We start from the raw sequence: 25,031 nt of genomic DNA on the forward strand, positions 1-25,031 counted from the left end.
GGACAATTAATGACACTTTTTCACAGAATTAATGAATTCTCTAATTGAACTCCACACTGCTATTATTTTGAACACATGCCTTTGGGGCAGCCTGTAGCGTAGTGGTTAAGGTACATGACTGGGAGCCGCAAGGTTGGTGGTTCAAATCCAGCCACAATAAATGATCTGCACAGCTCATTGGGCTCATGGGGCCCTTGAGCAAGGCCCTTAACCGCACGTTGCTCCCCGGGCACTGCACTGTGGGTGCCCACTGCTCCCAATAACTAGGATGGGTCAAATGCAGAAAAACTAAAATTACCCCACAGGGTTCAATAAAGGTAGGGGAGACCGGGGCATGTTGTCACACTTTTTACACTCTTTTATATATCTTGGGATCAATACATCATATTAATTTAGTGTCAGGTCTCAAACTTCACGAGTCAGACTCGTCATCAGAATCACAGTTCTGGCACACATAAACTGCTTTGCCAGGGGTGCACTCTTCATGAGCCCACTGTTTGCATTTCACACACTGGACCCAAGTCTCTCCTGGACGGCTGTTCTCAAATGGCTCCATACAAACCAGGCATGGGTACTCATCATCATCCGATGAAGAGGTATCCAGGGTCTTTCTTTTTATACCTGCCTTCTGCTTTTTTATTACCTTCTGCTTCTTTGGTATTTTAGATTTGGTTGCCCTGCGTTTCTTTTGAAAAAGATTATTTTTACCTTGTTCCTGCTTTTCAGCCTCAAGTGCCTCCTTCACTGGTGTGTCAGTGAGAATAGCAGTTTTTCTTGTTTTCTTTGGTTGGCGGGCTAGTACTCTTGGACCGGCTTTTGGGTATTTAATTTGTAATGTAGCTTTCTCACCTCAGTTAGCGACAAACCAAAATAGATGTCAGCTGATCTCATAAGGTACTTCTCAAGCTGCAGCTCCAACTCTGGGCTAAAAACCTTCCGTGGAGATTTATACCCAACCACCTTAGTTGGGATGGCTGTCTGACTTCCTATTTCAGCTGCGGTGAACGTCATGCAGTATCGAGCTAGTGTACGGTAGTTGATGTTAAAATCCGTAGCTGTACTCCGGATAGATTTTTTGGCTAACTTCACCTGCCTCACTACCCTTTTCTGTTTTTCTTTGATAATTCCTGACCATCTCAACTCTCTTGCTTCTTTCCTTCCTTTCTTTCTTTAAAACCAGAATCACACAATTCAATATTACTATGATAACCATTGACAAGCAGACCCTCTGTGTCTACATATAGCCTATTGGCAACTTTGGGGTAAGTTGTCACATGTGACAACTTGCTCCAAAATCACTGAGACAAGTTGCCCCAAACTGCCATGTTTGCTAATATCTTAAAATGAGCTTAAAGCAGGACACTAGCTAAAGTATAACAAGACACACTATTCTCTCCTCTAACAAATGTATAATTGTTAAGATTTTTAACTAGAAGAAGATTATTACAAAACATATCAAGTTGATATTTCCCATTTTTCACATTGAAAAGTAAAAAATATGTGCTCACCTCACTTTACAGTGTGCTCTGGTTTTCCCAGACAGGATATGACATCAGACCATATAGAGGCACAAAACTAGTATTCCACTTTTAAGTAGCGCCCTCTGGTTGTGAAAATATTAACAGTGTGACAACTTACCCATGTGACAACAAGCCCCGGTCTCCCCTATATATTATATATTTCAATTAATGAGTCAATTACTCAGACCAAGCAGCATGCATGTCATGACAGTCGGGTCTGTTGTTTTTCTATTACACTACTACATCTACAAGTAAAGTATTTTGCCATGCAGAAATATCACTACTACTACTAATAACAGTGGTTCATCAGGTTACTTATGTTGTACAGCTAATTTGTTGAACACTGTATATCATCCACAGCCAGAACCTGCAGGTTCTTCCTCTATAATATATGCCGTATCCGTCATCATCTCCTGACGGAGAAAGCCACCCAGCTCCTAGTCCAGGCGCTTGTCATTTCCCATCAGAAATGGCTTGTCCCATCAAGCCCCTCCAGCTGGTCCAGAATTCTGCAGCCTGCCTGACCACCAGTCAGCCCAGGTCAGCTCATGTCACACCACTCCTCATTGACCTCCACTGGCTTCTATTTTGGTTTTGGTCCCAAATGTATTGGCTGGATCCAAATTCTATATGCCTCACCAACTGGAGTCATTTTCGCTTGACTTTCGTCTTAAAGGATTTCTCCATCACAGCAATATATTGTTCCCTTCACCATTATATGATAGAGCTTTCAGTATCTGGCGCACAAAAGGCCTGTCTCAAAAAAGGCCTGTCTCAATATACCCAGGTCCCACTTTTTACGTTATTTACAGATAAGGAATTTTGTGAAGGCCAACTCCCCCAATGTATTTCCCGCACTAAGTCTACTGTCGACAGGATTCAGTATCAAAATACTGTATTTTATTTTGATACATATATTGGTTGCAGTATTTTGTAGTTTATATCGATACATTTACATTTGGGGTATTTTGTATTAAAATACATTTTGATGTATTTTGGCCCCACTGTTAACTCCCCCCAGGTCCCAGGCTCAGGTCAGGTGAGTGCACCAGACGTCAGGGCAGGGTTGCATGGCTGACACGGATTCAGGGGTGGAGGCTGCAGGCCCTCCCCTACTCTCTCAAGTGACTGACTTTGCCCTTGAACACTATCGGGATGAGACACAGAGTCGAGTAATTGACCAAGTGATCAAGCTTGATGGGAGGCTACCTGACCAGAAAAGGCCAGTGTCATACCCATATCTTTGTATCATTAAAGACAAATTATCCAGGGCAAGTTTGGAGCTACATACAGGTGAAGACAGCACACAGCTTTTAGTGCCTGCTTTTTCAGGTGGCTCACAGCAATCCGATGGCAGGTAATTTGTGGCAGGATTAAACACTTAGCCATATAATGGTCCGATTTTATTGGCCAGGTTTACAGGGAGACATATCTGTTGGTGGGGTACGGTGTGTCCGGAGTGTCAAAAAGTAAATCCTGTGGCCATTCTAAAAGCACCTTTGCATCCAATACCCTTCATAGAAGTCCCCTTTGAAAGAACTGGCATGGTAAATGGTTGGCATTTATATAGCGCCTTTATCCAAAGCGCTGTGCAAGTGATGCTTCTCATTCACCCATTCATACGCACACTCACACACCAACGGTGATTGGCTGCCATGCAAGGAGCCGACCAGCTCGTCAGGAGCATTTAGGGGTTAGGTGTCTTGCTCAGGGACACTTTGACACAGGGGGATCGAACCGGCAACCCTCCGACTGCCAGACGACTGCTCTTACTGCCTGAGCCATGTCGCCCCATGCATGGCCCTCGTCGGACCATTAGAGTGGAGCACAAAAGAATATCACTTTGTATTAGTCCAAGTAGGTTCCCCTATGCAATATATCTGCTAAGACTATTGTGCCAAGACTGAGGCGCTGTTTCATTTTTTCTCCCATGTGGGAATCCCAAGATAGATTATCACAGATCAAGGCATGGACACTGAAAAAGCTGTCTAAATTCTTGGACATCAGGTCGATTCGAAGCAGCGTCTACCACCCTCAAACCGACAGGCTGGTGGAGCGGTTCAATAAGACGCTGAAGACAATGATTTGTATGTTTATTTCCACAATATCCGAAATTGGGATAAACAAATTGACCCCCTATTGTTTGCCAAAAAAGTGGTTCCTCAAGCCTCCACAGGGTTTTCCCCCTTTGAGTTATTGTACAGGCGAAGGCCCTGTGGCATTTTAGACCTGTTAAAGGAAACTTGGGAGGAGAGTCCAAGCCAAAGTAAAAATTCAATATGCATTGGACTTGTGAGCAAAGCTATACTTACTTGTAAAATTGTATGCTCCCATTTGGTCTGCATGGGGCTCCACAGTCCTTCCAGTGTCTGATGGACAGGCTCTTAAGATCGCATGTTGCATATGCCACTGCCTATCTGGATGACATTATCATCCACAGTAATGACTGGCACTGACATATGCAGCATCTGCAAGCCGTCCTGCCCAGGAGTTCCTCTTGGGGTGGGGCCGGTCAGTCCTCAACCCCAACTATTTCAGCATGTTCCCAACCCAAGTCAAAAAAACAAGGGAGGTCATTCCTGGTGCTAGCGAATTACTATCACTGGTTTATCCCAGATTTTGACCATTGCCTGTTTCTGGATCTGCCCTATGTCATTAATCCTGCTATTTTCCTGTTACCCCTGAATCTGTGCTTGGTTCTTCTGTTCCCCCTAACCTGACACTTGCATTATGCAGTAACACCTCACCTCTGTGATTGGCTGTTGTAAATGCCTAGCTACCACATAGCAACTGATTAGTAATACCCTAGCAACTTATATAGACTTACGTAGATGTACTATATAGGCTTCATAGACTTTCATTAAACATATAGGCTCATATGCTAAAATAAATGCATCTCATTGTGCAAGAATGCCTCATGCCTGTGATTGGCTGTTATGAATACCTAGGAACCACTTAATAACTGACTGATAATAGCCAAGCAACTTATATGGACATATAGTCTTCATAGACTTTCATTAAACAGTTATGCTTCAATGGTTGATATAGTTCCATTAAACCAATTGCCTTGCATTATTCAGTAGCACCTCACCTCTCTGATTGGCTGTTATAAATGCCTAACAACCACCTAGCAATGGGCTAGTAATATGCTAGCAACCTAATTAGACTTACTGCTTACTTACTGCTGCCACACGACTGGCTAATTAGATAATTGCATGAATAAGTAGGTGTATGGGTCTTCCTAATAAAATTAATGTATATGGACTTCTATAGGTTTCATAAGACTTTATTAAAAATGTATGCTTATATGGTTGATATAGTTCCATTAAACCAATTGCATTGCATTATGCAGGAACACCTCACTTCTCTGATTAGCTGCTATAAATACCTACCAATTACCTAGTAACACCTTAGCAACCACCCAGTAACAGCCTAGCAACCCCCTTGTAACTCCCTAGAAACCACCTAGGAACACCCTAGCAACCACCTACTAACACCTTAGCAATCACCCACTAACACCCTAGTAACCACCGAACGTCACCCTAGTAAACATCTAGTAACACCTTAGTAATCATTAGTAAATTAAGAATTACTCATTCACACCCCAAACTATTAGCCCTACTAATACAGAACTACTGCTAAAATACTGCAATACTGGTGACTTTTAGACTGCTGCTACTACTATGATAATTAACACAACTACTACAATCACTTTTACATTTGCGCTGCCATTACTACTGCCAATCTAGCTTTCAGCTAGTCCACACAGTTTCTTCAGGAACTGAACTTTTCTAGTTTTGTTTTATTCTTTTATTTAATTATTTACTTTTGTTTTGTTTATATATCTTCTGTGTTTCTTTATGTTTCTTTCTTCATGTCCAGCATATTATGTTGCAGATATGTATGAAATCTGCTATGCAAATAAAGCTTTGCTTGTTTGCTCGCTAAAGTGAGGGTAGGGCAGAGATGGATGAGATTGCTTGCAGATTCAGGCCAGGGTAGTTAGTTACACTGGAGCTCACTCAATGACAACCGTTTCTGAGGAAACTGTGTTCTGCAGTAAACAATACAACCTTACTGGTGAAGATGTTGGTGCAGGACTAGAATTTGGTTCAATTACTTGTCTGTCTTCATTCCCACCATTCTGTTAGCCTTGTAGAGTAGCTGTACTGCTCTCATCATGCTGATGTCACACAGTTGATGTCAATGCCACGCCAACGCCCAACGCCCTTTGTTCTGGACTTTTAATTCAGTATGTGGGTGTGTGTGGGTACCACTGACGTGCACACACAGTACAAGACAACAAAGGCTAAATAAGAGCAACAATGGGAGTCTTTCAGAGCTTTGTTGAGCCTCACCACTGTACATGATTTTTTAATGAATGATACATCAAGTTTATATTGGGCGATGATTAATCAGAGTTTTCACAAGCTTTAGACCAGACCACATCTTCATGGCAGGGACAGTTCCCTTACTGTTTCTGCTGCCAGAGGAATGAAGCCCTGCACTTTTCACCCAAAGCAATCGCCTGTTCGGACTGCTGTAATAGTACTCCGTGGAGCCTTGAACAGGATAATCACCAGTATCATGTGACCAAAAGGGATCTTGTGTTACATATTACAGGAAAGAAGAGAGGGAGGGCTTCACCAGTTTCAGATTAATCAGGCACAGAGCAATTATATAAGACAATGTCCTTGAGCCACTACTATAACTAGGTTTAATAACATTTTACCATCATTCATTTCATCATTTTCTTGATTACACGTGCAGTGGAAATGCTAACACGTGCAGTGGAAGTTGCATCGGCCCGTATTCGTGCTATAGTCGGTGCATCTGCTTTCATTCCTTTGTTCATGGTGAAATTTTCAATCAATATGGCCAGAGGATATATAGTTTGAAAGCGATGAAACACAGTTCTGTCTGTATAAACTTGGTTCCTTATTTTGTAGCACTTTCAGGTTGCAAAACAAGCATGGGGGACCTCTCTGCATTTTGAAAATCAGGGTAAATTCAGTGCTTCTTCATGGCAAGGGTCATGTGAACCAAATCAATAATAGTTTCTATGTATGTATGTATGTGTTTGGCGGCATTGCAAATTAAGTGAGGGCATTTTCAGTGACCCCATTTTATATTGGTGAGCATCTAATTACATTCTCAAAATATTTGATTATTATTCGGTATGCTTATAAATAATGTACATGCCTGCTTTTGAATAATACATGGATTGTGAAATTGTTGGATGTTTGACTTGTTAATGGGGGTTGGGTATTTGACAAAAATGTCACACAATGGAACTCAATCAATATATTAGTATACAAGATGTTATTTAAACATAAATATAGCCGTAACAACAGTATTGTTTTTTCTAACTTCATGATCAGCTGCTGCCAGAGGGTGGAGCAAGGACAGTGAGGTTGAGAGGGAGAGGTAGGGGGAGAGTGACAGTCATGGGGGCAGCACCTCTTCCAGGATAATTTTAGTATGTAATATATATAATAAAGTATTTTACTCTTACACTAACACCCATAATGTAATTTCGTTACCATGTGTCCTTGTCTCAGATTGCCTTTTTGCAAACCTGCCTAGCTTAACGTAGAAAAAACTATGCAGAATGCTTATTTATGGTGATTTGAAAGGAAATTTGATCAAATACAAAATATATATTTGGTGTGAAAAAAAAATCTTAAACTTTCACTGTTTCGGCTTCGGTAACTTAGCTTAAAAAAAAGCAACCCCCAATGGTTACCTTTCAGAGGAGACCATAATTATTCCTGTAGTCAAAAGGATTCAAGAATAATAGCAGCTTAATTTTGGCCATGCCATTTCCAAGCATTTGTTAAGAAAAGGGGGGATACTTAAAGCAAATTACTGTTTATAGTCTAGTAATAGCATGAGAATTGTACAATTGTTTTTTTATTGGGAATCACATTCCTATTGATGGTAAAAAACAAGAATGACTTGAAATATGATGGGAGTTCTATTTTTTTCAGCTGTCACCCTGACTAACATGTACAGTACATGTACAAGTACAATTGTTTTTGGCATGGAGAACAAATATGTCATGCCAATATACACTCACTGAGCACTTTATTAGGTATCTCTTATTATTTTTTAGAATTATTGGTCTGACTTATTTCTGCTGCTGTAGCCTATCCACTTAAGAGGTTTGACACATTGTGTGTTCAGAGGTGCTCTTCTGCATACCACTGTTGTAATGTGTGGTTATTTATGTTACTGTCATCTTTGACCAGTCTCAGTCTGGCACTTCTCCACTGACCTCTCATTAACAAGGCCCACAGAACTGTGTTCACTGGCTGTTTTTTTGTTTTTCGCACAATTTTCTGGAAACCCAAGGAGCTGTTGTGTGTGGAAAATCCCAGGAGATCAGCAGTTTCTGAGGTATTCAAATCTCCCTGTCTGGCACCAACAACCATTCCACAGTCAAAATCACTGAAATAAAATTTCTTCATTCTGACATTTGGTCTGAAAAACAGCTGAACCTCTTGACTATGACTACATGCTTTTATGAATTGAGTTGCTGTCACATGATTCTATGTTATAAAGTGCTCAGTGAGTGTATACCTATTTTGCATGACCACATGCAAGAGCCTTACATCCATAAGAAACATAGTAAATTAAAACATTTGCCAAATGTGAATGCTAGAGCCATGTACACATGGACAGTACATTTAGTGTTGTGTGTGCCTGTTTTTTTTTTAAACAATGGCATTGAGATAGGTCATCTTAAAAACATACATTTCCTGGTTTATGCAAAAAGTTGATGAAATATTTCTGAATACCTAAAGGGAAATAATAGTATTATTTCAGTACACATTGTGAGAAATTATTGTTTGTTGCTGTTACCTTGGCAGCAGCCGTCACAGCAGCTGTGGCTGCAACATTCAGCCCCTTTCTTCCAAAGTGCACCAGAGCATCGTAACTCTTGTCCTTGGCTTGGCACAGATAGTCATCAATATCCTGTGAAGAAACACATGCATTAGATAGATTAATGGGCTGTACCAAAAAGCATGTTCTTTCCTTCCAACATATTACCTCAGGCAGGAAAGAAGACCACAGCCTGTGCCCTTGTGACCTCTCTTCCTTAACACAAATACTGACAAGAGAGGAAACTCAAAGCTGCCCAGCACATTTCAGTACCATGTGCTCAAAAACCAAAATGAAAAAGCCACCAGTCAAAGTATAGCAATCTGAGCTCATAGAAACTGAAAGCCACCAGTCATAGTAAGTGACATAGACAAGCATAGTAAGACTGTTGTTAAAGGGTTTACAAATAAATCAGCATAATATAAACAACAATAATTATTCTCTTCAGATAGGAATTACAGTGGACTCGCTTATCCTGAACAGGGTTGCTGGAGCCTATCCCAGCATACATTAGGTGAAAGGCAGGAATGCACCCTGGACAGGTCGCCAGTCCATCACAGGGCACACACACCATTCACTCACACACTCATACCTATGGGCAATTTTATACTCTCCAATCAGCCTAACTTGCATGTCTTCGGACTGTGGGAAGAAACCGGAGTCCCCAGAGGAAACCCACGCAAACACGGGGAGAACATCCAAACTCCACACAGAGAGGCCCCGGCCGACAGGGATTCAAACCCAGGACCTCCTTGCTGTGAGGCGGCAGTGCTACCCACTGCACCATCTATGCCGCCATATGGGAAAACTATATACTTTTATTTCAATACATTTAATCCCATGTTTCAATGTTTTTTTATTTAGAAATCTATTTTTTTCTGAAAACCCCAGTTGCCAAAATTATTAGCACCCCAAACAATTATTGTACATTGTACATACAATTTTACTTTAATTTAGTTAATCAGTCTAAAGTAACTATATTGTGTCATTCCATCACTTCCTGTTTCACTAGAGTAAAAATGTATGCAAAATCCCTTTGTCAGCCATCAGCATGGAAAAAGCCAAATGGTAAATGGTTGGCATTTATATAGCGCCTTTATCCAAACTGCTGTACAATTGATACTTCTCATTCACCCATTCATACACACACTCACACACCAATGGCGATTGGCTGCCATGCAAGGCACCAACCAGCTCGCCAGGAGCAATAGGGGCTAGGTGTCTTGCTCAGGGACACTTCGACACATCCAGGGTGGGATCAAACCGACAACCCTCTTACCACTTGAGCTAATGTCGCCACTGTAATAACAAAACGGCATAAAACATATTGAATGTTTGCAAACTTGCCAGGAAGAGGTGGCAATGCATATTATCCCCACAGACAGTAAGGAAGATGGCGGGGGAGGCCAAAAGTAACCAAAGGATCGCAGTTCGCAGAATTGCAGAGATTGATTGTGTCTTGGGGTCAACCAAGTATCTTGAGTTTGCCAAACCTCATTGGACTTATGAGTAGAAGAGCGTGCTATGGTCAGATGGGATCAAGATGTGTTTTGGTCATAAACAATATTCACATGTTTGGCGGCAAAATGGAATGCATACAAGGAGAAGCACCTCCTGTGAAATATGATGGGAGGGGGTCATTGATGTTTTGCTGGGCCTAGGGGCCACTGCCGTACCAGGGACTCTTTGCAGAAAATCTGGTTGCTTCTGCAAGGAAGCTGAGTCTTGGTTGTAGGTAGATTGTCCAGCAGGACATATACATCAACATCCACACAGGAATGGTTAAGTAAAAACAATAACCATGTTCAGCAATGGCCTTCTCAGTCTCAGTCTCCATGAAAAACCTGTGGTGTGAACTTAAGAGGGGGTATCCCAATAATATCAATGAAGTCAAGGACCAATCCAGAACTACTTTATATTTGTGCACAAACCTGATGTCAACTTGCGTACAAAATATAGTACCGATATCGACAGGCATTCAAATTCCACTTGAGCTGAAGTGTCCCCAAATCTCTCCAAATACAAAACATCTGCATATCATTTTGTCCAGACATATGAATGATCCAAAAAAATTATTTTTCTATTAAAACAGATTTTTCACATATTTCATTCACATATACAGTGCATCCGGAAAGTATTCACAGCGCTTCACTTTTCCCACATTTTGTTATGTCACAGCCTTATTCCAAAATGGAATAAATTCATTTTCTTCCTCAAAATTCAACACACAACACCCCATAATGACAACATGAAAGAAGTTTTTTTGAGATCTTTGCAAATTTATTAAAAATAAAAAGAGATCACATGTACATAAGTATTCACAGCCTTTGCCATGAAGCTCAAAATTGAGCTCAGGTGCATCCTGTTTCCACTGATCAACCTTGAGATGTTTCTACAGCTTAATTTTTGCAAAAATTTCAAAAAAACTTATTTCATGTTGTCATTATGGGGTGTTGTGTGTAGGATTTTGAGGAAAAAAATGAATTTATTCCATTTTTGAATAAGGCTGTAACATAACAAAATGTGGGAAAAGTGAAGCGCTGTGAATACTTTCTGGATGCACTGTATACGCTCCTGTATAGTTGCGGCTAATGCCATGTATTCTGCTTCACAAGTGGACAGTGCGACAGTTGGCTGCTTCTTAGTTCTCCATGAAATCAGAGGTTCATTCTCATTAAGACTCACACAATAACCAGTAGTGCTTCTCCTATCAGTTTTGTCAGCTGCCCAATCTGTATCACTGTACGCTTGTATCTGCAGTTCCATATCATTTTCACATTTTCTGTAACACAACTTGTCACTGGTACCCTTAAGGTAGATTAACACATGTTTCACAGTTACCCATTGCTCTTCTGTAGGCTCACTAAAGTACTGTGAAAGTTTACTCACTTGTAAAACTCAGATCTGGTCTTGTACATGTAGTCAGATAGATTAAACTCCTAACAATTTCTCTTTATTTCCTCCCATCACACATTTTCTCTGCATTATCAGTGTAATCCAACCTTTGTTCACAAGGTTTTGACTTTGGGTTTACAATCTTGCATGAGAGATCTCAAATATGCCGTACATCAGCCATTCATCATTCTCTGCAAATTCATCTGCATCTCAGTTGAACTGTCAAATATGCTGTGCAAAAATATTTCTGGGCTAGAGGTGTTCCGCCAGGAAGAATGGGGAAATTTTTCAAAAGCGAGGATTGAAAGACTGTTAACTGGCTACAGGACGCGTTTTACAAGCAGTTATAGTTGCCCGAGGAGGAGTTACAAAGTACTAACTGACAGGTCCTTTTTCTTTTGTTGATTATTTTTAAACTGTAGAAAATGTAAATAAAAAGTAATATTGCTTTATAATTTGAAGAAATGTGTCATGTTTAACATTGTACCATTTTGAGGTCAGGTTCGCTTCCATTCACTTAGATATTCATTGTAAAAGGCCTAGGTCAACAGGTAAAGCATGGCAGTAACAGGGGTTGAGAACTGGAAGAGAGCAACTGTGAGGTTGTAGGCAGAGTAGGCTCTCTAGAAGACCAGGTCCAGCTGGCTGCTTGCCTTGGATGCAGGAAATCGTAATGTATAAAACAGTGATGTGTGAGCAGACATGTACAGGGAGGTAATGTACAGTATGAGCACTGATGTATAGGGTAGTGATGTATAAGCAGTGATTTATAGGGTATTACAAAACTCACAATCTGATTGGTTAATAGCAGTGATCCTGCAACAATGTTGCCAGGATTTGCAAGCAAGCAGGGAGGCAGAGCTACACTAAACACTGCCTCTGCTTCCTCATGATGTAGAAACGATCTGATCATGGGGAAGGTGAGGTAAGAGAGATTTGTGTCTCGAAGCAGGAAGAAGTGTGAAAGAGCAAAACTTGGAGACCAGAAAGGGTGATGCACCTTCTCAAAATCATAAAATGAGTAGACCTACGCTATGTGATCCTACTGATGCTGGACAATTTTCAATGTTTGCACAATGACAACATAGAAATAAACACGAATAAGGCATAAACTATTGTTTGCTCAATAACGCTAGCTAGATAGCTAGTTATGCAGAACAAAAGAGAGTTGGCAGTACTTAAGGGCAGCCAGGAACTACATTTTTTGTAAATTAATCTTGTCATGATATTATCCATAAAAACTGTTTTAATTAGACTTTGTCTATCGAGGGTTTGGTGCACAAGTTATGTCACTTACACCCCTTGCACCCCAAACCCTCATTATGATATGTATATTATCATATTTGGTCATTGTTTTATATTTATAGCAATAACTCACTCTACATCTTAGTGGGTTGTGGTCCTCTGCGGCATGTCAGGCTGACAAACAGCCTTGATAACATCACAATATACCACTGCCTGCCGTGAGTTATTGCTTAAGTGACACAGTATATGAGCAGTGATGTATAGGCTAGTGATATATAGCGTAGAAATACATGAGCAGTGATGTACAGGGCAGTGCTCTAAAGGCAGTGATACATGGAATATTCATGTATTAGGTACTGTAATGTGGATAGTGAATAACCAAATGGTGACACAGCATGAAAGAAAGCACAAGGGATGATCTCACCTTCTCTTTGGAGGACAGCGTAGGATGGACAAACTTCCTGTACAGCACACTGGATCCCTTGGTGTAAGGGGACAGTAACCACACCACAAAGGCTATCTTCAACTCATAGTAAAAAGGAAGCCTGCAAAGAATAAGAAGTAAAAATGTTCCCTTAAAATCAAGCCTCATGACCCTAAATAAGTACACTGGGTTTTATTTTGACAGTCAATACACAACTGTGAACCTGTAACGAATTAGGATGTCTCCAACTCAGTTTTTCTAAACAGGTTTTATCCTTTCAAAACAAGTGTGATAAAGGCATAGTAAACTAGCAATTTTGTCCGGTCGGATAAATTTGTCCTGGAGGATAAGACATGAATGACATTTCAAACAATCCTCATCCGGTAAATGGTGTCAAGACGGTATGCAGGAAGAAAAAGACACAGGCCTTTTGTGCATTTAGTGTACAGTATTGCATACTTCAAGTACTGCATTTTCATCATTGCACATATGCCTATTATATTGCTTACTTATTACTTACTAACATGTGGTTAGGATGGAGAGAATGACAAAAAGTAAAGCAGGGATAGTGAACATTAAGGGGCATAGCCATAAAAATGTAACTGATATAGATTATTCCTTTGCAATTGCAATAGTATCTACTGTCTAAGCATTATTCAATGACAATGGAGGGGGCGTGACAGAGAGACCAAGTGCTAAAAAAACAAATGCTTTGCTCTTGAAAATAGGCTTCAGGCCTCTGAAGCATACAGTTGTGCTAAAATGTTTGTTCAGTTGAGGCTCAATCCATAAGTCTGAGGTTTCATTTTGCTATGCACAATGTTTTTCACTTTCTGGTCTTTGTAATGGAATATGTACTTGGACACCACATCATGATGCATTGAGTATATACTGTATTAATCACAAAAAAATATGTTTTAAGTGAAGTATTTGCAGTTGATGAAAGCCTCAAAAGACAATAAAATTGATCAGCCCTAACGCTAACAACAGCCTGCTCTCCATCAAGGTATCAGCACAGATCTCTGACAACACGCTACAGCCATGTACAATGTCTACTCTATGCCAAGCAACATGTGCTGATTCAAACATCTCAAATAATTCATAATCTTAGAGTAGCGCACTGTAAAGTATATACAATTTTGCATATTTCATATATTTTGCCAACTTAGTTTGCACTCTTCTAGACTCTTTCCAACATGTCCAATGTGTGCTCTTTGGGGCCACATATCTTGTATCACTCTTTCAACATAGCTTGCCCACAAGCTGTCAGCATACACTTTTTAAACTAGTGTGATTAATTGATAGATCCTGCGATAAAGTCTATATTGTAGATTATAAAACAATTCATAGCAGTGATCCAGTTTCTATATACCACTGTTGTGCATCCTAATGCAATGTTTAGAGTTCTGTTTCTAGCATCACTCTGTGGCAAAGCTGCAACTCAAGTCAAAATGAAAACCTGTAAGCACGTATATAAACTGCCTCCGCCTTGAAGTGATTTGGAAATTATCCTATGCAGGTTATGACTTGCGAGAGAGATTTGTGTCCGTAAGCAGGCAGAAGTACGAGAATTTCAGGGTGACTGAAACTTGGTGGACCGGAGAAAGCAGAGCAGCGCTTCTTAAAATAATAAAACAAGTAGACCGACTCAACATCCATCCATCCATCCATTATCTGAACCCGCTTATCCTGAACAGGGTCGCAGGGGGGCTGGAGCCTATCCCAGCATACATTGGGCAAAAGGCAGGAATACACCCTGGACAGGTCGCCAGTCCATCGCAGGGCACACACACCATTCACTCACACACTCATACCTACGGGCAATTTAGACTCTCCAATCAGCCTAACGTGCATGTCTTTGGACTGTGGGAGGAAACCGGAGTACCCGGAGGAAACCCACGCAGACACGGGGAGAACATGCAAACTCCGCACAGAGAGGCCCCGGCCGACGGGGATTCGAACCCAGGACCTCCTTGCAGTGCTACCCACTGCACCATCCGTGCCGCCGCCCGACTCAACATGCTCCCACTAATTTTGGACAGTTTTTCAGTGCTTGCAATGGAAATGTACAAATAAACATCAAAAAGGCATAAACTCTTATTTGCTCACTCACGGTAGCTTGCAAGATAATTAGCATGTGATTTTAGCAGAACAACATTACAGTTTACTAACGTTGCATGGCAACCACCTGGCACTACTTACTAATATAGGGTTATCTTTATTATTATGTTTGGTAACTGTTTTATAAAAGTAATAACTCACTACAGGCAGTGGTATAGACATTTTATCACAGCTAAGGAGTGTTGATCAGTACAATTGCTTTTGTATCTGTTGCATTTATCAAAATAATAATATGCTGCCATGTTAATTATATGCAAATAATTGGGTATAAATTAGAAAGTTTGCTCAAATCTGCACAAACTGAATATAAACTACAGGGCTGTAGCATATTGTCAAAGATCTGTGCTGATACCTTGATGGAGAGCAGGCTGTTGTTAGCGTTAGGGCTGATCAATTTTATTGTCTTTTGAGGCTTTCAGCTGAAAATTTAGTTTTTTGTGATTAAAGAATCCATTCGGCCCACTTGCCAACATTGACTAGTTTTTCTCAATCGCTTTGGCCCAATTGTCGAATGACAATTAATATTCTCAAAACAATATGTGAACTCTCCACACTATAACATCACTGGTTCACAACAGAACACAATTTCTCATTGCATTCTACAAATTGCAAATGCGAAGCACATTTATGCAGAGAATAAAGTACAATTGACCCAATTATCAATCGCTTAAGTCTTGCTGATCACAATAGATGATGTTGTTTTTTGTATTTCTTACTCTCAAACACATCTGTGCAACTACTCTTTGTGTATGTCATCATATGCAAAATGGTCCATCCAACCATCATAATACACACTAAGCACTTTATTAGGTATTTATTAGACTTATTTTTTAGACTCCTACTGCTGTAGCCTATCCACTTAAGAGTTATGATGTGTTGTGTGTTCAGAGATGCTCTTCTGCATACCACTGTTGTAATATGTGATTATTTGCGTTACTGTCACCTTCCTGTCAGCTCTGTCCAGTCTAGCCATTCTCCTCTGACGGCTGTCATTAACAAAGTGTTTCTGTCTGCAGTGAATTTTTTATTTTTTTTGCACCATTCTTTGCAAACTCTAGAGACTAGTGAGTGTGAAAATCCCAGGAGATGAGCAGTTTCTGAGATACTCAAACCACACTGTCTGCCATCAACAATCATTCCACGGCCATCATTTCCCCATTCTGATGGTTGATGTTAATATAAACTGAAGCTCCTGACCTGTACACACATGAGATAATCGTATGAATAGGTAGGTGCAATAATGAAAAATATTCCTAATAAAGTGCTTGGTGAGTGTATAAAGCATATTTGCTTATTGAATATTGATTACTTATCAATATTCAATCTCTAATCGTTAAATTTTATTAAGAGTGAAATAAGAATTGAAGAAAAGTTTCATTATTTCTGATACAACATAGCAAAAGATTTTGTAGCCATTATTTCTGAATGACTGAGGTGACATGACTGTGAAAATTTGCTGTTTATCTGGTAGCATATCAATTGACAGGTCGGGGACACCACATGAAGGGTAGACTGAATTTAATGTATCAGCTCTTGATGTGAGTAAAAGTTGTGGGTCTCACCAGCAAATAAATATGTCCGTGATTGTTTCTGCAGTGGTGAAAAGTGCAAATATAATCCAGTACATCATCCATTTCACCTGTTTGAAAGAAAAGAACACTTCAGAAAATATTTGCACTCTGTCTTTATTCTAGGCAAAGGCAAAAGAGACTATTTCAAAATCCGCACCAACATGATCAACATTCTAAACCATGCTGAATCAGACCTTGCACATTGTCAGACCTTGCACAGGTCGAAACGTTGATCAAATTGAGGTGCACTGCAAAAATATTTTTTTGGTTAATTGGTATCTATTATTGCAGTGTGCAGACTGCACTGCCTTTAGTTATGCAGTTTTTCACTCCTGTACCTGTATCACCAGTTTGAATGTGCATGTATTATTACTCAGGAGCATATTCAATATAAATACAATGCATCACTGATATCTTCATGCTCCAAGTTCAATTACAAGATTAAGCAGATATTATTTTCAATACTCAAGCAACATCGTTTTGCAATCTATAATGTTTCCAAAAACTGTTATATAAGTGCCATCAAAGCAATTCAAACCTCATTTTGTTATTTAAAGTGAAGCATAGAGCATTATTGCGGTTAGACTGGATCTGGGTCATTTCCCACACACACAGCCCTACTTTGTACTTACGTATTCTTTCACATCCTTGGATCTGACAGCTTTGTATGACGAGTAGGCTGGGTATAGCGTGCCAAAAATCAGCCTGAAAGAGTCACAAAACACAAGACTTTAATCATGTAGGGCTCACAGGAAAAAAGCTGTGCAACCTGAAAACAGCACTGTATTGCATTAATAACATTTTTCATGGTGCAATTTCCAATCACTATGGTAACAGGATACACCATTTGAAAGTGCAACTCAAGGCTCTATCTGTATAACCTATGTTAAGATGCCATTGCTTTAGCGACAAACAGTTCCGTATTTTGTAACGTGGGTAGCAAAACAAGTGTGGGGGAACCTCGCTTTCTGTACATTTTTGGAAATCCATAAACGACACAAAGGTACTGTCAGTGTCCTTTTCACGGCAAGGGTTCAGCAAACCAACTGTATAATAATGCAATTCTAAAAACTTGGATTCTCTGTTATAAAAACAGAGAGTCAACCAGGTTGATGTTCTACAAGAAAACATTTATTTTGCAATGCATACGTCTAAATAGAGGACTTCATTTGGAGGACTTCCAAGGAATCTTTCATCCCTTTAGTCTCTCAAATATTCTTAAATATTTCTGAGGAAGACTGTGAAAGCACCTTTGGCTCTATTACAGAGGGAATTTTAATTTATGTGACCCCATTTTATATCAGAGAGCATCTAGATATATTCTCTAAATATTTTATTATTCAGTATGCGTATAAATAGGGAACAAGCCTGCCTTTGAATAATAAATAGCATGTGGAATGTGTTTGACTTGTTGATCGAGGTTGCGTATATGACTTCTTCAATGGACCTCAATCAATATATTAGTAGACAAGATGTTATTATTGTACTTATTTTTTATAATCTTCTCAACCTGTTGCTGTCTGAGGAAAGAGTCTCTGACCTCTAGTATGCTGCCAATCAGCATAGAGACTCTCTTCAGGCTACACCTTTCCCTCCCTAACTCACCATCATGATTAGCCTTATATATGCCATAGACTGTAATGGCACTTATATAGTTGTATAGATATTGCTTTTGTTTTTTTTGTATTAGCTATTGTATTGTTGTACTCGGGGTATTCTAGCTGCCAACTGTGGTATCCCAGCGTGCGCCATCAAGCCCCTCCAGCTGGTCCAGAATGCTGCAGCCCGCTTGATCACCAGTCAGCCCAGGTCGGCTCATGTCACCCCGCTTCTCATTGGCCTCCACTGGCTTCCTATTGCCGCACGCATCCGATTCAAGGCCCTAGTGTTGGCATTTCAGGCTGCTAAGGGGACTGCCCCACATTACATACAATCCCTGATCACTCCCTACTCCCCAGCTAGACCACTCCGGTCTGCCAGCTCTGGTCGCCTTACGATTCCCTCTCTACGGGCACCTGGCGGTCGAGCTGCACGTTCACGCCTGTTTTCCGTTCTGGTTCCTCAGTGGTGGAATGACTTGCCTACCACTGTCAGGACAGCAGAATCCCTCCCCCTATTTCGACGCAGACTCAAAACACACCTGTTCAAACTCTACCTTAGTCCCCCCTCCTGATTTACCCCGCCCCCCCCCCCAAAAAAAAAAAAAAAAAAAAATTGCACTTATGATGACGACTATATGTTTAGAACAGCAGTCCAGGTGTATTTTTCTAGTTCTGGATGTGATGCTTTGACTTGTGGTAGAACCTATGCACTTGTAAGTCGCTTTGGATTAAAAGCGTCTGCCAAATGACTAAAATGTAAATGTAAATGGTATGCTGGTTTGGAAGTTCAAGGGTTCCGATTGTATCCGTATGGTTACACTAGGACTCGGAACTCTACTGTCCTCTCAGGTCCTCTTTGCACTTGTACTTGTGTTTGATCTGCACTTCGTTGTACGTTGCTCTGGATAAGAGCGTCTACTAAATGCCATGTAATGTAATGTAATGTAAGCACAAGGACAGGGAGAGTTAGGGGGAGGGTGACCCTTTTTTCAGGATTTTTAAAGTTGTATACTTTAGTAAGCAAAATACAGCATTTTACACCTCATAAGTCCCATAATATAATTTTGTTTCCATGTCCTTGGAGTCTCCAAATGTCATTTTGTAAAACTGCCTACACAATGCTTAAAAACAATGCAGAATGCTCATTTTTGGAGATATGTTCATAGAATTTGAAAGGGTGTGAAAAGGGGGTCTGGTGTTTTGGCTGTGGTGCCAGGCACCTCCACAATAATCTGTATCCACTGAAAAACAGAAAATCTTTTCACTTCTTTTGAACTTTGTTTTAGTAATACTTTGAGTAATTCTGACTCTTGGAAAACAAACCTTTCAGATGGCACCAGGATTATACTTGTAGTCAAAAAAAGACAGAACAAGACACAGAGTTGTTCACCTTAACCAGTCAAGTGATGGTTATTTACAGATAAATAAAGAAGCAATGATACCACTTTTCACTATTAGGTTATTAAGAATTAGGTCATTAAGAAGTTTAAATGAAGTTCCCAAACCACCTCGAGGCAGGTGGTTTGTGAAGCAAAGAAAAAAAACAATGGCCTCAGCTGGATATCTACAAATCAAAACCTCATCAGGGATACAAAGTCTCCAATTCTGATTATTATCACATTTATTTCCACATATGATTGAGGCCGGAAACACATCTGAGAATATCTGATTCCATGTGCCTTTTTCATGTTTACATATTCATAATATATATCCGAACTGTGAATGGTCAACCCCCTCAATCCACCAATCTCATAAAATACCACAGAAGATGACTCTTTACCAAGGAAACAGTCGCAATGCAAAAACAGTTTTTGTAGTGCTCTGTATATTGCCGAGACACGTCCTAATTTGTAGCAGATTTAATATGTAAACATCATAAAATACTTCACAACAAGTAAACAATCATATTGGTGAGTTTCATCAGGTGCAAATGGATGAAACATTTGCACCACTACCCAGCTTTGGTAGCTTCCTGGTCTGCAAATAAAGCTAGAGTCACAAAAATACAATTATTTCATTATTTAAAAATGTCTGAAAACTGTATGACAAAATATAATATAGTACAGTAGTCTGCAAAAATGTGTTCACCCCTGGTCAAGAAGCCTTTTACAATGAATATCTAAGTAAGCAGAAGTGAACCTGACCTCAAAATGGTATAATATTAAACATGACAAATTTCTTCAAATTTAAGCAAGATTACTTTTTTCTTTTTCAAAATAATACAAGGAATGGGAACCCTGTCAGTTAGTACTTTGTCAGTCCTCATCAGGCAACTATAACAGCTTGTAAACACTTCCTGTAGTCAGATAGAACATCAGATCGAACAGCCACTGCAGTTTGATACTTTAGAAGGCATGGAGTTACTTTAGAATAAAAGGTTCAGCCCTGGAATTATACTCAACTGATTAATTGAAGCTTTAACTAGTAAATCACCTGGGTCTGGGCCTTGGAATTCATCTTTTTAAACAGTAACAAAGAATAATCCAAAAGGGCTCACAAACTTTTGCACAGGGCCCTTTTCCTTTTTTATCATTTCTAAACAGTAAAAAAACAAAAATAAAAACCAATCTTGTTTTAAAATTTGCAGAAAGGTCTCATGTACCATTTAGAGTTCAGGTTTGCTTTCGATCACATAAAGATTCATTGTAACAGACATTTAAACCATTTTTTGCACCCCGCTGTATATACTGTGTTATATGATAATACAATAGTAACACAGCATTATGTAGTGAACATTTTAATATACATCTGATCTGTTACATATATTCTCAGAGAAAACCTCAACAGGACAAAAAGATATTATGAGGTCCTGAGGAAATTAAAGCAAGCAAACTTTATTTGTCTGGCACATTTCATACAGAACTGCAACACAATGTGGTATATAGGAGATAAAAACAGATTTATTTATTTTTTTTAGATAAAAAAATATATATTTTTAAAGACAATAATAAATAGTTAAAACAGAATGTTAAAAATAAAAGAGATCTATTTGGGGTCCAACCCTCATTGTCAGCAATATTGTCAGCAGTCCAATCTCAGATAAGGCACCTGGGGCGGTCTGACCCCCTCAAGAAGTTAACACTTAGACGCAACTTAGGTAAAAGCAATGCTGAAAAGATGTGTCTTATGATTTCTTTAAAAAGATTTAACAGCCATGTGATTAGATACAAATGCACTATTGATTTAACTGTGCTATTTCTGTTCATAATTGTTATTACATTAGTCTCTTTGTAAATACCCTCAACTAGAGAGCACTCACTCCAGTTACATGGCTGAAACTTTACTCAAAACATTCAGTTCAATTCTGTGCTCAGTACACCACCTCTGAGTGAGTACTCTCTATTGGCAGCATACTAGATTTAGGGCTGTATTAATCAATTCTGAAGCAAGTTAGTATGAGCTCCAACTTGATTCTCTTCGACTTTTCACAGTCTGGGACCTCTGTAGTTAATGCCTAGTCTGCTATGCTTTGCCTTTTGTGTCAGGTAAGTCATATCTGATGCATCAGTTACACTGCCAACGAGCAGTCCCATAATTCACCCCGATACATGCAAACACTTCTCATCGAGCTTGACCTTCTCTTTCCGTCAGCTGCCGGCCCTCACGTCTGTTACCTTGAAAGTTGCATGAGAGTCTGTCTGCTCGTCAGGGCCTCTGGGCCACGTGTCAGCAGCAACTTATCATGCTATCATGTTACCACTGCAACTCTCTCATATGTCGCCTTTGACCCCTCGCTCAGTGGCACGGACACAGGGCACACAGGCCAAATACCAGGCTACTCAGTCACAAAGCATCCGCCCAGGCCTTAAACCGAAAGGCTTATTAAATACACAGAAGATGAAGTATTATCTTTCTGAAGAGTAGGTGCAAAAAAATAATGACATTTTTAATCAATTATATCTTTTTGACATTTGGGAATTAAATGTATAATCAGAGAAGCATTAGCTTGGTTCAATAATAATGATTGTACCAAAGATTGTACCTAGAATCTCTAAATATCAAAAATATCAAGAATATGATAATTAAAATGACAGCTGAGTAATTATATTATTTATTTAATTATCTTTTTTCCTTTTGCTCTTATTGATGAAGCAAATAAATAATAATCCCCTTCTCTCAAAAAAAGTTTGAAAATGACATACTCAAAATAAAATGTTGACTACTCTTGAATCCTTGTGACTGAACAATCCTGGTGTCTTTTGAAAGGTAACCATTGGGGGTTTGTTTTCCAAAAGCCAGAATTACTCTATATATTACTAAAACAAAGATACAGATGCTCAAACACAGTGGAAGTGGAAGCTATTTTTCTCACTGAAAATATTTTTTAGATTTGAGTGGATACAAGTGCTCATGGCTGTGTCTGTGAACTTACAGAATGGAACCACAGCAAAAATGCTAGACAAATCCCTTTCAAATTTTATGACAATATCATCAAATATGAGTATTCTGCATTGGTTTTTCTAAGCCATGCCAAGGTGGGTTTCCATTTGGCCATTTGGAGACTCCGAAAGGACACAAGCAAACGATATTATGGGTTGTCTGTAAGGTGTAAAATACTACGGATTGCGTACTAAATCATAAAACTATTTTTATCCTGAAAAATCTTTTCTGACTTCCCCCTGCCAGTCACCCTTCCACAATATCTCTCTCTCAACATCTCTCTCCCCATCTGGCAGCAGCAGGACCAGAAGATTGTAAAAAGTACAATAATTCCAATGATAACAACACAATTTCACATGCCATTTATTATTCAAAAGTAGGCCTGCTCCTCATTTTTTAGTGTACAGAATAATAATAAACCATTTTGAGAATGTATTTAGATGCTCACTGATGTAAAATGGGGTCATATCTGTGGAGTCAAATGTGTTTTCACTGTCGTCCTCAGAACTATTCAATCAGATAAGTCTTCCATTTAGACTTAGACAAAATATTTATTTTTGTTGTAAAACATCAACCTTTATAGGCATAAAGTTTCAAGAACTTCCAGCACGTAACTCTCAGAGTGTGTACTGAAAATGAAAGGACAATGAAGTCAGCGAAAAAATCTGTGTTGTTTTATGCAAGCTCAACAAACAATACAGCATTGGAAACGTAACGATGATCAAAAGTCATAATGTTGGTGATTGCTCACAGAGATGGGCATTGTCTATACCACGTGACTGTATTACTGGGGCTGGTCAGAAAACCTTGCAGTTCCTGTGATCTTGTTCCAGAGAGCCAATACAAAACGTACCTTTGTACACGTATGCAAAGGTTAAATGGACAAAAATGATAATTCCTCTGGAGAAATTAATTGAACAATGGGCATTCTATCAATGTTTCTCCAAGTTTGTTATTTTTGGAATTATAAACTATTATGGATTTGGTTCACTGGATTCTCACCATGAAAAGGACACCAACACTACCCTGATTTGTGTAGCATGTCAATTCCCAAAAGTGAGATCCAACCCACATGTTACAAAATATAGAACAATAGAACTAAAGCAATGACAGTAAAATAGTTTAAATAGACAGAACTGAGTTTTAACGTTTTAAAACAATATATGCTGTTACCATATTGATTTAAAATTGCGCAATAAAAAAATGTATTCAAAAAATTACACTGCGATTGCAGCCCGTGCAACTTAAGGGGTTAAACCAAGAGGCTGTATTTGACCATGTCTCTCACGGAGAAATGTCTTGTGCAAGAGAATTCGTTAGCAGAGATTTTTACATGCAGAACACAAACACTGTGAGGCAGTAGATTGTGCATCTTATTGTCCATGTTATATATAATTCAACCTCTTCTGTGTCATATATACCTCAGCTTCTCTTTCTGCCTCCACAATCAATTATTTGCACAATTTCCCTCTTGCCCTGTGCATGTGGTGCTAAACCCCCTCCCCACGCTTTTCCTCCCGATTCCCTATTCGGTCTTGAGGGTACAAGCCTCTAAAAGAAGCTTCTGTTTGTGGCACCAAAACCCAGGCCTGTCAATCCAGGAAAACAATTTCTTCTATGTTTAAACAAGCGTTTGTTCACATATGTACATAAATGGACACTGGGGCATATTTATGGAAAGTGTGATATGTAGAATGCTCTGGGCATAGACTATTCTGACTTTCAGTCTGGATTTTATTTCAGGTTACAGTCACCTGACATGATTAACAAAAGGGTGTGTTTTACAAGAAAACACATCAAAATACATTATGTCCCGAGGACTGGGGTTCGACTCCCGGTCCTGCCAAAAGCCAAGTTTGGCCAGCTCACGTGGAGCGGCATAAGTGGCTCGCTGCTCCAGAGGGAGGGACTTGGCAGGGTTAGCTGATCGCCACACAATAAGCACATCGGACGCCTCGGAATCACAGTCACAATTGTGAGACGAGACGGCTTGAAGAAGGCGAGGGATGGGTATGGACGATGTATCTAACAATAACTCTAATTGGAGTAGAAGCGGTACAATTGGCTACCAAATTGGGAGAAAGAGGAAAAGATGGCAGAGGACAGGTTGCCACAACATAAGGTTAGGAATGTATTGATTCTATTAGCTATGTACACTCACCAAGCACTTTATTAGGAACATTATTATACCTACTTATTCTTGCGATTATCTAATCAGCCAATTGTGTGGCAGCAGTGCAATGCATACAATCAGTTATGTGTCAGTAGCTTCAGTTAATGTTCACATCAACCCTTAGACCTAAGTGACATTGACCGTGGAATGATTGTTGGTGGCAGACAGGGTGGTTTGGGTATCTCAGAAACTGCTGATCTCCTGGCATTTTCATGC

General features: G+C 39.6%; 1 protein-coding gene across 9 annotated transcripts in view; it reads right to left on the reverse strand.

The window, feature by feature from the left end:
* reep1 (receptor accessory protein 1) overlaps positions 1–25,031 on the reverse strand; it is a 79,799-nt gene that overhangs the window by 35,980 nt on the left and 18,788 nt on the right. For all 9 annotated transcript variants that reach the window (XM_061250995.1, XM_061250994.1, XM_061251000.1 and 6 more), the window contains exons 2-5: positions 17,294–17,366; positions 16,653–16,729; positions 12,970–13,090; positions 8,385–8,498 (exon numbers count right to left, since the gene is read on the reverse strand). In XM_061250995.1, the coding sequence (XP_061106979.1) occupies positions 8,385–8,498; positions 12,970–13,090; positions 16,653–16,729; positions 17,294–17,366 (385 nt within the window). The remainder of the gene's footprint in view (positions 1–8,384; positions 8,499–12,969; positions 13,091–16,652; positions 16,730–17,293; positions 17,367–25,031) is intronic.

The sequence above is a fragment of the Conger conger genome, chromosome 8, assembly GCF_963514075.1.
Source record: "Conger conger chromosome 8, fConCon1.1, whole genome shotgun sequence".
In the NCBI taxonomy this organism is placed as follows: domain Eukaryota; kingdom Metazoa; phylum Chordata; class Actinopteri; order Anguilliformes; family Congridae; genus Conger; species Conger conger.